Here is a 14,883-nt window from a genome sequence, read left to right as displayed (position 1 = left end):
AGAAATATGTTGTTCCCCACCCTACAGAAAAAGGCTCCAAGCCAATGATCCAAGTTGCTCCAGTGCCTTTAATACCAAGATGCCAAGATAGATAGTTTTGTGGATATGGTACATTGTGACATTATTGTACAGTGGCACGTGATGCAACATTGACAAATATCACTAGACACAAGTCTAGACAGTGTGGGCTTGATCTCTTCTTGTCTGACACAAGATGTTCCATCCAAACCCTCCCATGTTGGGTGATCATATGACTGACGCGCCGACTCGGGACAGATACGATACGATGTATCGGGACAGCCATACATGACAAACGTTTTTGAAGTCTGAATGAAGATTCTAGGATTCATGTGAAATGATGGTGCAGCTAGAGCGTGCCAAAAGTTTGAGAGAATAACAATACATTTCTTTTTTTTTAAGTTTTTTTTTTGTGGCTTTCGCCTTTATTTTTATATTTTGTATGGAGGGACAGACAGTAGGCTGACAGGAAATGGGGAGAGAGATGGGGGGGGGGGGGGGGGGGGGTGACATGCAGTAAAGGCCGTCGGGATCGGGAGCACACTGCCAGACTGGATTACCAGCCAAGGTGCCTGGACCGCTGAGCCACGGCCCAGGCCTAACAATACATTTTAGTGGCAATAACAGGTCTCTCCCAAGAAATGTACCCCCTCTAATCAGACAGAGATCTTCTCTGGCTTTCTGGGATGGCGGGATTTAGACTTTTTTTCATGCCTGAACCTTTTCGATGCCTCTCTTTTTTTCCAACTCCAAGGTGGATTTCCTGTACCAGTTCTGGAAGCTGAGAAGGAAGGCCAACTTCAACCGTCCCCTGGTGTCCCTGAAGAGGGACGAGGTGGACAACCTGGCCCAGCAGGAGCAGGACGTCCTCTACAGACGCCTCAAGCTCTTCACTCACCTCCGCCAGGACCTGGAGAGGGTGAGTGGAAGGAAACCTGTCTGTCTGTCTGTCCACTGGCATCTCTTCAGTTCAAACATTCTCTGCTCAACCGCTAGACGTTTGAATTGACAACACTCATACGATAGAACCGAGTGGTTCATTATTTGTGTGTTCAAGTGCAGATTAGAGTTATACAATACGTGCAGTACTGTACAAAAGTCGTGCGATTAGTCACACACGTTACCGCAGTGAAATTAGTTCTCCCATCTCTTGGAGCGGTGAGCCGCAGCGTGCGCTGCAACGTGCGCCGCGCTCGGGAATCATTAGTTGATTTGACCCCCAATCCAACCCATTGATGCTGAGTGCCAAGCAGGGAGGCAGTCTTTGGTATGACCCGGCTGGGGATCGAACCCCCGACCTCCCAGTTTCAGGGCGGACACTCTAACCACAGGCCACTGTCTGGTTATACATACATCCATACATACAGTACTTACATTGGGATTAGCATGTTGAGCTCTGAGAAAGGATAAGAGGGAAATGTGAAATGATACTACTGATATTGACAAGTTGTCTAGACGTCACATCAAGGTAGTTAAGGTGCTAGGATAGAAGCTTTTACAGAGCTGGCTTGTTCTGAACGTAATGGACTGTGCGTGCGTGTGTGCGTGATAGGGCGTGTTTTGCGTGCGTGTAGTAAAATGTGTGTACGTGTAGTAAAAATGTTCATGTTTGATCACTTCATAATGATCCCGCTTGAAAATGTGCCTTTGCTTTGTTTATTTATTTTTGCTAGGCGGGTAACCTTCATATTTTTGTGGTGTGTGTGTGCGTGTGCGTGTGCGCGTGCGTGTGTGTGTGTGTGCGTGCGTGGCTGCGTGCACACGTGTATGAGCATGTGGCTGCACGCGCATGCACCGCCGTGTTAGTGTGTGTACACAGATGGAATTTTGCTACCGTTTTTCTGGCGGCTAACATTTCATATTCATATTTCCTGGGGTTAATTAAAAAAGAAAATCTCGCTATCATTGCAGGAAGTTGATTTCGGCTTTTTGTGAATAAAATTAATGATAATTAGTTCATTATGCCTGAAGCGTACAGGCAAAATTGAATTGGCTCAACGCCTCTCGATACTGATTGAGTGACTGCCCAGTGTTCAACTTTAAAACTATAATTCATACGCGTTGTTGTGCCTGCGACTCTGAGGCAGAAGCATGATTTATCTCTGTTGATATTCTGAACAGAGACTTGGCTCCCTTGTCTAACATTTTGGGGAACTCGGCTGTTTCAAATAAACTACTCTCTGGTTTTTTTAACTGCTTACAACCCGGCGTCCCTATTTTGGGCATGACATAAGGGCAAAAACGATCAAACATAGCTGATCTATCAGATCACAGTACGTCACCATGCGGCTATTTCCGCTATTCGTCGCACAACGAAGTGTATACTGTAGGGCTTATGTGGTTAAACTTGATGAGAGGGCGTGTTTGTTTAAAATGGCACTCATCGATCCAATTAACTTGAGATTCATCGGTTGTTTCTGACAAGAGGTAGTTTTACTATTAGCCACTTCAATCTATATACTTAATTGCCCATCACATTGCAAAATAATAGCCAAACAGCATGCACTCAATGTGTCACTTTGCAACCCATTGTGAGCTTGTAGATCGAACTATTTTCGCCAAAATGTTCGCCTATAGCATCATGACAAACCCAGAATAAGGACGCTATGGGGTTCATGTGGTTAATTTCCATTTCATTGCTAATGTTGCAAAGCTGAATGCTTGACATCTGCTGTAGAACGAGGCCTTTGGGGGATGCTTTCTGCTGTAGAACGAGGCCTTTGGGGGATGCTTTCTGCTGTAGAACGAGGCCTTTGGGGGATGCTTTCTGCTGTAGAACGAGGCCTTTGGGGGATGCTTTCTGCTGCAGAACGAGGCCTTTGGGGGATGCTTTCTGCTGCAGAACGAGGCCTTTGGGGGATGCTTTCTGCTGCAGAACGAGGCCTTTGGGGGATGCTTTCGTCTGTAGAACGAGGCCTTTGGGGGATGCTTTCTGCTGTAGAACGAGGCCTTTGGGGGATGCTTTCTGCTGTAGAACGAGGCCTTTGGGGGATGCTTTTATTCCTGCATGGAATGGCTGTATCATTTTGTCCGCCGGCCTCATGCTGGGTGACTCATGTACCTCATGTACCTCATTTCATTGCTAATGTTGCAAAGCTGAATGCTTGACATCTGCTGTAGAACGAGGCCTTTGGGGGATGCTTTCTGCTGTAGAACGAGGCCTTTGGGGGATGCTTTCTGCTGTAGAACGAGGCCTTTGGGGGATGCTTTCTGCTGTAGAACGAGGCCTTTGGGGGATGCTTTCTGCTGTAGAACGAGGCCTTTGGGGGATGCTTTCTGCTGCAGAACGAGGCCTTTGGGGGATGCTTTCTGCTGCAGAACGAGGCCTTTGGGGGATGCTTTCTGCTGCAGAACGAGGCCTTTGGGGGATGCTTTCTGCTGTAGAACGAGGCCTTTGGGGGATGCTTTCTGCTGTAGAACGAGGCCTTTGGGGGATGCTTTCTGCTGTAGAACGAGGCCTTTGGGGGATGCTTTTATTCCTGCATGGAATGGCTGTATCATTTTGTCCGCCGGCCTCATGCTGGGTGACTCATGTACCTCATGTACCTCATGTACCTCATGTACCTCATGTACCTCATGCTGGGTGACTCCTGTACTCGGGGAGCTGTCTGCAGCTCAGTGTTGACTCAGGGTTATTATCTGGACCAGGTAAATGGGGTAGTGGAGCTGACGCTATAGGCAGTTATCCAGCCTCCACATGTGAGGTAAACGGTGTAGCGGAGCTGACGCTATAGGCAGTTATCCAGCCTCCACATGTGAGGTAAACGGTGTAGCGGAGCTGACGCTATAGGCAGTTATCCAGCCTCCACATGTGAGGAGCTGACGCTATAGGCAGTTATCCAGCCTCCACATGTGAGGAGCTGACGCTATAGGCGGTTATCCAGCCTCCACATTTGAGGAGCTGACGCTATAGGCGGTTATCCAGCCTCCACATGTGAGGAGCTGACGCTATAGGCAGTTATCCAGCCTCCACATGTGAGGAGCTGACGCTATAGGCAGTTATCCAGCCTCCACATGTGAGGAGCTGACGCTATAGGCAGTTATCCAGCCTCCACATTAAGGAGCTGACGCTATAGGCAGTTATCCACTAGCCTCCACATTTGAGGAAGATGCAGTCACTCTTAGTCAGATATTTCCTGTTGTTTTGAACACCTTAACCTGAGATCAGATTAAAAAAAATGTCTTCTACATCCTGACAGTTTTCTGAAAAAGCCATGTTTCTATGTTTCTATTTCTATGCTAACACCAAAAGGGGTTCCCGCCCAAAATGGGTTAAACTAGTTGATTTTTTATATTTATTATTTTTAATTTTTTAGTTTTAAAGAGAGTGGTTTCCACGACCAGAAATAGAGATGACCCATCTCCAAAAGCAATTGAGAAAAAAAGCATTTTATGGAAATGTCATGGAAATGTGTTCGTAATGCGTCACAGCTTATTTCTCAATAAGCTGAAGAAAGGTCTTATGTCACGCTCTTGAAATCTTGGATTTGTTGAATGTCTGTAATTAAAAAAACAACAACAACAACATTTGGAGGGGAGGGGAGAGGATTAGTAGAAGAGGACAGAATGTGAAGGAATGGAGATGTATGATTGAGAGTGATAACAAGGTTCTAATGACAGGTTAAATTGTATTAGGCCAGAGCCTATAGTACAAATGAACCTGTCATTACAACCGTGTTAGCACTCTTGTTTTCACTTCTTGACGCTAAATGTCTTTGCTGAAATAAGCCATTTTCACAGAATGCTCCCCCAGGAAAGGGACACAGTTCGAACCCGGGTTCCCCGTGTCAAAGTGTCCTTGAGCAAGACACTGAACCCCTAATTGCTCCTGATGTGCTGGTTGGTGCCTTGCATGGTTTCCGCCGCCATTGGTGTATGAATGTGTGCGTGAATGGGTGAATGTAATGCACAAGTTATGTAAAGCGCCTTGGATAAAGGCGCTATATAAATGCACCATTTACCATTTACACTAGGGTCATAACATGATGATCATGATGATGGTGGTTATTACAGTAGTTGTAGCAGTACTAGTTAGTATCTGGGGTGGTATAGTAGTGGACACAGTGGGCGGCAGACAGTATAATGTCATTACTGGCAGTTCTGAAGTCGGTCAGACCAACAGAATGTTTCCCTGTTGATGTCAGAATAATAATACCTCAAATCTGGCTGGATGATTCTTACCAGAGTGTGCACTTTCCTCCTCTCCTCGACTGGTCATGTCCCCTTACACACTAACCTCTCCTCGACTGGTCATGTCCCCTTACACACTGTAACCTCTCCTTGACTGGTCATGTCCCCTTACACACTAACCTCTCCTCGACTGGTCATGTCCCCTTACACACTAACCTCTCCTCGACTGGTCATGTCCCCTTGCACAGCACTGTAACCTCTCCTTGACTGGTCATGTCCCCTTACACACTAACCTCTCCTTGACTGGTCATGTCCCCTTACACACTAACCTCTCCTTGACTGGTCATGTCCCCTTACACACTAACCTCTCCTTGACTGGTCATGTCCCCTTACACACTAACCTCTCCTTGACTGGTCATGTCCCCTTACACACTAACCTCTCCTTGACTGGTCATGTCCCCTTACACACTAACCTCTCCTCGACTGGTCATGTCCCCTTACACACTGTCACCTCTAGTCGACTGGTCATGTCCTCATACATACTATATTTATAACCTCTAGTCGACTGGTCATGTCCTCCGGACATACTGTAACCCTACACCCTACACCAGACGTTTCTGTTTGAGGCTTCCTCTGATACATGCCTTGGTCAGTACATCTCAACGTGGGGAATCAGTTTAACCATTTTAAATCTTTTGGAAAAGTTTGGAGAAAAATACAAGATCTTCTCTTATGAGGTTCCCTGGCACCGGGAACCTTTCAGATGGGTGTCTGACTGTGGCCAAATAAACCAAATAATCAATTTGACATGAAAATGTCTGAGAAGCGCTGCAGTGGGTGGCTGGCGTCCACGGGAGTCGTGCTTTTCAAACCGCCATCTGTGTGGCGTTCCAGGGGATGAATGGCAGTGGGCAGCCCACAGCCTGATGCAATCCGAGTCTGCTGGGATAGAGTTTGCTTTGGTTTGGCAAGAACACGGGGCCTGGACTGGTACTTAGCTATTAATGAATTAACACGCTGGCTTGTTTCCTTCTTTTCGTTTCGTTTCTTTTTTCCCCCTTTTTTTTTTCATTCATTCATGGCGTCCAAAAGAACAAGCTTCCCTCCGCTGGAAAGCGAGGGCAGAGAGGATGGATGACTAGCAAACACCCATTTTTTTGATTGATTGAATATTTTATTAGGCAACATATAAATGCAAACAGCACAATGTACAGTCAGTTTTTTGTCCGAAAAAGGATTACACCGAAGAAAGACCTTGCGGCCTTGTTTCCATTCGGGTCCCATCCACTCACATGACATGAATATTAATTTAACAACAGTAACAACAGTTGATATAACAGCATATCAATTTCCTCTAAACATGAAATATACAGTATGCATAGGTTGGGGCTGAAGTTAATCGGAAGGGGATTATTAGTATAAAGAGGCTGGGGCGATCACCTCCTCTCCCTTTGACCTGCTGATAGGTGAATTTTTAGGCCTGTCTTGAAGGAAGCCAGAGATTTGTTTGTTTTGAGAGATGGGGGGAGGGCATTCCACACCTGGGTAGCAGTGCTTTGAAAGGTGAATTTGCCCATATTTGTTTTATAAATGGGTGGCACCAGATCGTTGTTCACGCTCCCTCTAGTATTATAGCTGTGGGTATTGCTCACTTTTTTAAAGTAATTAGTCAAGTAAGTGGGTACTGAGGGCATGGAGGGTAAAGTTGCATTTACAATTTTGAATGTCAGGCTCATCTTCAACTGCTTGACTCTGTCTTCCACCCTGAGCCAGCCTATGCTGTCAAAATGCTCCGCATATAGGTGGGTCATGGGCCCTAGGTGAATAAGAAGTCGGATTAGTTTGTTTTGGGAAGTTTGAAGCTTGGTTTTCTGTGCCATTGAGATGTTGGAGAACCAGGACGTACAAGCATAGTCAAAAATGGGCAGTATGAGGTCCTGAGGGCCCTTTTGTTAATAAAGGAGGAGATTCTGCCCAAGAATCTTGTCCTCTGGTTTACTCTTTTGATCGCCCTTGTTGCCATGCTATCCCCTGTCAGTTTATCACCCCCTGGTTGGAATTGAAACCCGCAAGTTGACAGACCCGGCACCCTTATTATGACTTAACCCATTTAGACCTAAGTTCGATTCCATAAATGTCTTGTAAATCATGACAGTTTTCAGAAGAACTCCTTGCGTTGCACGACACCGTCAAAAATAAATTCCTCATACCAACGGAACGTTTTCCAAAAGAGGGTTTATGTTGCACCAAACAGCCTCAAAATCACAGTCACGAGGGGATCTCTGGAAAACATTAGTTATTTTCTTTCTTTGTTTCTTTCTTTTTAAATCAAATTTAATTATAAAACAAATAATTCAGAATGTGTTGTGGCGCCGGTTGACGTTTTCGCTCATCGCTGTGGTATGCTACTCAACATACCTCGCTCTTCACCGGCCAACATCAGGTTTGAATATAAACCAATCACCTAGCATTTCACAACAAGCCCAAGAGAGAGAGAGAGCGGCTTGAAAAAACAAAACAAACCCAAACAAACGAGGCCATGAAATAATTGGCGTCTATTTTTCACTTCTCCTCATTTAATTTTCCATTGAGCTGCCGGGGCAGCAGTGCAGCGGAGGCCTAAGCAGCGGTGATTAGGTCCCAGGATCTGTGTGTGTGTGTGTGTGTGTGTGTGTGTGTGTGTGTGTGTGTGTGTGTGTGTGTGTGTGTGTGTGTGTGTGTGTGTGTGTGTGTGTGTGTGTGTGTGTGTGTGTGTGTGTGTGTGTGTGTGTGTGTGTGTGTGTGTGTGTGTGTGTGTGTGTGTGTGTGTGTGTGTGTGTGTGTGTGTGTGTGTGTGTGTGTGTGTGTGTGTGTGTGTGTGTGTGTGTGTGTGTGTCGGGGCAGCGGTGATTAGGTCCCAGGATCAGCGTGTGTGTGTGTGTGTCTGCCGGGGCAGCAGTGCAGCGTAGGCCTAAGCAGCGGTGATTAGGTCCCAGGATCAGCCTGGGATCCCTGGGATTTCACCGGGTTAATTTGCTTTCAGAGAATCATTTCTCTCCTCTTAACCTGATCCAATGTTGGGGAAAATAATTACGGGACATGCAGAGCTCGCTCAATGGTAAGTCAGCGTGTGGGTGTGTGGCGTGTGTCTCTCTGTGTGTGGGTGTGTGGCGTGCACGGCTGAGCCCGATGGTTGGTGTGTGTGTGTGTGTGTGTGTGTGTGCGTGTGCGTGTGCGTGTGCGTGTGCATGTGCGTGCGTGCGCGTGTGCGTGTGCGCGTGTGTGCGTGTGCGTGTGCGTGAGCCTGATAATTTGAATTCCTCCTCGGCTAGCCCTGAACCCACAAGATAATAAAAAGGGAAAGAAAAACAATAAACATGAACCCAATGTCAGCTAAAAGTTTGACATTGTTGGTAGTAATTAACTCATAATGATAGTGTTACTAAACAATTCATCAATGTGTTTTGTTCTGCTGTGGGTTTAGGCCACAATATGAATGTGTTCTGCTGTGTGTGTGTGTGTGTGTGTGTGTGTGTGTGTGTGTGTGTGTGTGTGTGTGTGTGTGTGTGTGTGTGTGTGTGTGTGTGTGTGTGTGTGTGTGTGTGTGTGTGTGCGCGTGTGCGTGTGCGTGTGCGTGTGCGCACGCACGTGTGAGTGTGTGCGTGCGTGCGTGCGTTTGTTTAACCTGTAGGCCTGTAGAGTTGTGTGATGGTAAATGATGTAAACACAGAATTAATTCTGCTCTGTTCCCTGTTTTATTTTTCAGCTATTTGAAAATAGACAACATACTGTGAGCTTGTATTGTAGATCGGCTATCTTTGAAAAATTCAGACAAATATACTCATATACTCGGGGTTCTTGAAATGAAAGTGAAATGTGGAGGACCTGCAGTGTGCTACAGTTATATCTGCTGTGCTGTGTGTGTTTGTCCTATAGATTAGTGGGACAGAGGGAGTTCTCTAGTGGTCTGGCTGCCGCTGTATTGATTGGTGTGACCCTCGCTAACCTCCTGACCTGTCCGTCCCTCTGGACCTGTCTGTCTGTCTGTCTGTCTGCATGTGTGTGTGTGTGCGTGCGTGCGTGCGTGCGTGTGTACACGCGTGTGTACACGCATTCAGATTTTGCTTAGCCCATGTCTCCTGTTAGTACCTAAAACTAATCAGAATCCGTTTTCTTTGTCACATCACAGGTGTTTAATGAAGTGGGCAGAATTCGTTTTTGAGTGCTGCAGCCACTCCATTGCCCAGCAATGTGTGTCCCTGGCTGGCTGGCTGGCTGGGTCCGTCCAAGCACGGAAATAGCGTTTCTTCACCACCAAGTGTCCCTGTTGCGCAGCCTAGCAGGCACGCACGCACGCACGTACAGTACAAGTACAGTACAGTACAGCACCACTCAGATTTTGTGTTTTTTCTTGACTGGATTACATAAATCAGGATTTCACATGTGCCCTTCCCTTCCGATGTGCTGTGAGACAAGTCTACCATTTTATTATTTGCAATACTAGGACAAGCAATTGTTCATTGTGAAGCTTTCTTCTCTTATATTGTTGAACTTCCATGCATCCTGGAACCGGTATACGTTCACTCGGTTGTAGCCCGACTAGCGGCGGGCCTTTTAAGATGGAAATGTCGGGCAGGCTTCCAGCCATCCTTCCCAACACTTTGGTCCCCAGCAAGTACAGTATATCACAAAAACGACTGGCTGGATTTCAGTGGAATTTGCTGTGCACCTTCATGCTCCCTTCTAGGAACCCTACTTTGGTCCTCCTGGCACAAACTAGGAGCATATGGTCCACACTGTACCAAGCAGCTGAGCCACCAGGCACCCCAAAATGTTCCGTCTTAAAGATGGTTTTGTGCAGGGTTAGGCTAGGACATACAGTACGTGGCCACACCCCTACTAGTTTTTAGGATAGCATTGTGGGTCAGCCGGGTTCAAACCACCCGCATACTGTCGGTCTCATGGGGTGTAAGGAGCAGCCAGACCACTAGGGGTGTGCTGGCGGGTATTTTAGATTCTTACTGGCTCTATTCAAAGGAATTTCTAGACCAGACAACTACAAAGTGCTGTCTCATTACAGATGCTTCTTGGAATGCAGCCTGGATATGCAGCCTTCTGTGGACTGGCTTTTGAGGTTACATTCTAGTGATGTCCTTTGCAAACCTTCCTTCGTCATTCCACAATTCTGTACACAGAAAAGGTTTCCCTTTAAGAACATTGAGGAAGAACAGGGCAGTGAGTTTATATTTGCAGTGCAGCATTACGCGTAATGTTAACACCCTGAGCGGCTTAAACAGAGTTCTCCATCCTATCAAATAGTAACGCCCCCAGCGCTCAGGACGGAGATTAATACAAGGATGGAGATTTATTGATATCAAAACCGATCGCATCGCTCCGCAGGCTGGGAGCGTCTGTTGGGCAACATTCGATGTCATTTCCGGTTCCCCCCCATTTTAGCGGATCTAAATCATTCCGTCTCTCTTGATCTAAATCATTCCGTCCAATTCTAATCAAAGATGATGTTTTAGACAGGCCATCGCGGTCCCGTCGCTAGTCACGTTAGAATCAATCATACCTCCCGTTGTTGTCGATCGCCTCGGGGGTGTTTTGGCTACATCTAGCTACTTCAGCTACATCCGGGATAGCGCCTGGTGCGTCGCTAAATGTGCTCCGTTGCTGCAAATCGCTGGGCGCTCTGATTTAATGGTCCTAAATACCCCCGGGCGTTCGGGGTGTTAACTGTGTTAAGATACTGGAACTAATTTCAAACTTTTGGTTGCGCGTCTTTCTTTAGTTTCTTCCAAAAACAGACAGAAAATTAACATTTTGTGTCTTTGAGTTGTGTCTGCGTTTCTACTCAGTCACATTTCAATCACGTGATCAGAGCTAATGTTTACATAGACGTGCCACCATGATGTTCCCAGGACAGAGTAGCTGCTATGAATGAAAAAGGGAATCTCTCAACAGAGGCCGTCCAATTTGGGAGTCCTCCTCAACCTTCCGTCTTTCATAGAACTAGTCCAGGATGCGCCCTACAAAGCAACGACCTCAAAATTGGGACACGTTTGTCTTGTTTTTTAAACTGTTGACCCAGTTTCAGTTTCAGACAATAAATAACATCCCAAATCTGTGATTAAGCTCAGAATATTGTTTTTTTTTGCTGATATAGCCCCTTTTGTCTACATTATAGCCAACTTTCCTCTTAACTTTAACTTTCCCCCTTAATTAATCGGGCAGATAATTCACTGTTTTCCATTACATTTCCACAGCAGTAATTACATGAGGCGTTCTGGCTTGCATGTTTTCAAAGCCAGTAACCTAATAAAACACCCAATAGAACACCCGATGGCTTGAATAACACTTTACCAAAGTATGTGATCCGCCATATAAGTAGCTGTTACTGCGGAACAACCTCATACCAGTTAGGTAAACATTATGACTCCCAACGTCCCACCGTGGACCAGCGTTACAGTAGCACCATGTTGGTGGAAGACCTTATGCTCTGGGGCATCTTTGCTTAGACGGTGCCAGTGGCGTATCCAGGAATTACGTTTTGGCCAGGCAAGATATGTTCATTTCCGCCTCCCCGCGCACAATCGTAGCACTAAAGGTTTTCAAAGAGATATAGCCTACCTGCCAGACGAGTGGGATACAAAGGCTGAAAGGCATGCATTTACTTTCCAATGGGTGATTGAGGGTCGCGCTCTACCGCAACGGCCAATCAGCTGTCCATTTTAATAGTTCTCAGGTCTTGTTTTTGTCCTCTTTTTCTCATTGTATGGATTTTGGCCAGGCCAGAAATGGATTTGGACAGGCGGACGCCTGCCCTGGCCTTATTGTAGATACGCCTCTGGACGGTGCCCTGCCTCATTCCTTATTGTAGATACGCCTCTGGACGGTGCCCTGCCTCATTCCTCATTGTAGATACGCCTCTGGACGGTGCCCTGCCTCATTCCTTATTGTAGATACGCCTCTGGACGGTGCCCTGCCTCATTCCTTATTGTAGATACGCCTCTGGACGGTGCCCTGCCTCTGGACGGTGCCCTGCCTCTGGACGGTGCCCTGCCTCTGGACGGTGCCCTGCCTCATTCCCTTAGCCTCTGGACGGTGCCCTGCCTCATTCCCTTAAGTTATTTTACCCTCATTCTAATAATGTTTATATATAACACAGAACAGTACATCTTCAGTTTGAGAAATTAGAATTTTACATTTTAAGCTACAATTGAGTGATTTGGCCTCTTGTAGTGTTAACAAAATAGCTGCAAATTCAGTATTAAATATTACTACTATTGAATAGTGACATTAACCACTTAAGCCTCACCTACTTAGTCGTATGAAGAATAGCGACCATAATGACATGCCCAAATAGGACGCCGGGTTAAAAGCAATTAAAACGGAGCGGAATAATTTAAACAAAATTATAACATGCTATCTATAATAATAGACTGGCTCTAATTAAGGGCTTGTTCTCCCTTCCGTTGAGGTAAATAAAAGCCCTGGATCCGGTAGGAGCTTTTAGCATATTTAATTAGATCTTTATCCATTCTGAAGCTCATCCAAACTGAGTGTGGATTGTGGAACTCTTCTAAGATCCATAAAATCCACGTGAGACCAGCCCGTGAAAGAAAGGGAGGAGAGAGAGAGGGGGGATATTGACAGAGTTAGCAAGTGGAGGCTATTGATTGAGCTCTGTTGGCCGGTCGCCAATCACCACAATTGATTGTCTATTGGTAGTTTATCGGCTGAGGAGACGTTGACCGATGTTGGCTGTCGATAGACTTACTGACACTCTCTCCTTCTTCTCCTCTCGTGCATCTCCAGTGGTGTAAAGTAACTAAGTATGTTTACTCAACTACAGTACTTAACGCATTTTGGGCGGGAACCTCTTTTGGTGTTTTAAACATTATGTTATAATTTAGCTATTGAAAAATAGCAGATCTACAAGCTCGTAGCGCGCCACCGAGTGGCGCGCTACGAGCTTGTAGGTCTGCTTTTTTTGAAAAATCGTGAAAATATTTATTTCAGAAAAGTGGAGGATTTAGAAGAATATTTTTAAATTTTGAGGTCAGGCCTGAATGGGTTAAGTGTCTATCTCTGTATCCCCTTGCCTTCACACACTTTCCGTTACTCTTTCTCTCTCTTTGCCTCGCACTAAAGAACAGAGTCACATACACGTTTACTCAGGGGTTCTATTTGCTGGGGAGAGGTCGGGGGAAAAGCCATACCTTTGCTTTTTTTGACATCCCCCCTCTGGTCATTCACTTTAATAATAATAATAATACATCCAATTTATATAGCGACTGTGGCTCAGGAGGTAGAGCAGGTCGTCCAATGATCCATGGGTCGGTGGTTCGAATCCCGGCTCCTCCTGTCTACATGTCGAAGTGTCCTTGGGCAAGACACTGAACCCCAAATTGCTCCCGATGTGCTGGTTGGTACCTTGCATGGCTTCCGCCGCAATCGGTGTATGAATGGGTGAATGTAATGCACATTCTATGTAAAGCGCCTTGGATAAAGTCGCTATATAAATGCACCATTTACCATTTACCATTTATAGCTCTGCTCTTGGTGCTCAAAGTCGCTTTATACTGCAGGAAAAGAAAGAAACAACTGTATTAACATATCAACTGCCAGGTATTAGTTCATTGATTGATTGTTCCGCCACTGCCACGGCCTTTTCAGTGCAGACCCTTATGTTGAAGGCCAACGGATCCCGGGGTCGTGAACCGGAACAACGGCTGTGTAAAGTGCTGCGCGATCGTATATACTTTTCACCTTAAAACATTTTTTTGTGTGTGTCGAGTACTGGTGTCTGGTGTTTTGTAGTTGTTATGTGTTTGTCTGTGTTTGTATAACTGTTGGAAAATTCAATACAAATATTGAAATAATAATCAGGGGTTGACAGGGCTTGTCCGGTTGCCCGGGACATGTGATAAATCTTTCCGGAGAAGTGCATAAGGTGGACAAGTGACTCTTGGTTTCCCTTTCTTTTTTTCTTCTTTTTTTTATTGATTTTATGTGACGCTCCTGCCTCCTAGCAGCTTTGTGCTGTAAGCGGATGCAGTGCAGCTACTATGAGTGGGGGGGGGGGGGGGGGTCATTCTATTTTATTTTTTGAGTGGTGTAAACCACTCCAACAACTGGCTTTGTTAGTTTACGTGTCCACGTGTCCACGTGTCTGTTCGTACCAAACAAATGAGCATGGTTGCTATGGTCACTCAGTTCACACGGGTGTGATTTCATTACGTCAGACATTACGTCAGACCACAGCTGATCAGGCTATATAATACCTTACACCACTCAGTTCACACGGGTGTGATTTTTCTTTTTTATTAAATACATTTTTATTTCATTTTTGGATGAAAGGCACAGGCATACGAAGAAAATGCACATAAAACATAATTCAAATTCTTTGCCAACTACAATCAGTGGCTTGTCCCTTGCCTCATTTTTAAAAATCCTACCCCAAACCCCAGCACCAACCACGAGAGAGAGAAAATATAGTAATGATTATAACAATTAAATACAACATAAAAATCGATCGAACAAATTGCAAATAATAAATAAATAGAAATAATCCCTCCCAACCCACCCCGTCATAGGCCTGAAAAGAAAAATAAATGAGCAAAGATTTCAACAAAGACCAAAAAGAAAAAAGGGGGTTATACAGATATAATTAGTTATTCTATTTCTATTGTCTGTCTGACATCAGACAGACATCAGTTATAGTTTGACTCGGATCAGGTGTGACTGCTT

General features: G+C 45.5%; 1 protein-coding gene across 1 annotated transcript in view; it reads left to right on the top strand.

Moving 5' to 3' along the window:
- The window catches only part of LOC306928670 (E3 ubiquitin-protein ligase Jade-2-like), a gene marked incomplete at both ends in the record, with an annotated part of 54,115 nt that extends 51,189 nt beyond the window's left edge, over window positions 1–2,926 (top strand). Inside the window, 2 exons of the mRNA XM_079508940.1 lie at window positions 773–937; window positions 2,795–2,926. Of these exons, the coding sequence (XP_079365066.1) occupies window positions 773–937; window positions 2,795–2,926 (297 nt within the window). The remainder of the gene's footprint in view (window positions 1–772; window positions 938–2,794) is intronic.
- Between the last annotated feature and the right edge of the window lie 11,957 nt (window positions 2,927–14,883).

The sequence above is a fragment of the Electrona antarctica genome (genome assembly GCF_951216825.1).
Source record: "Electrona antarctica genome assembly, chromosome: 8".
Taxonomy (NCBI): Eukaryota; Metazoa; Chordata; class Actinopteri; order Myctophiformes; family Myctophidae; genus Electrona; species Electrona antarctica.
This window is presented reverse-complemented; position numbering and strand designations above follow the sequence as displayed.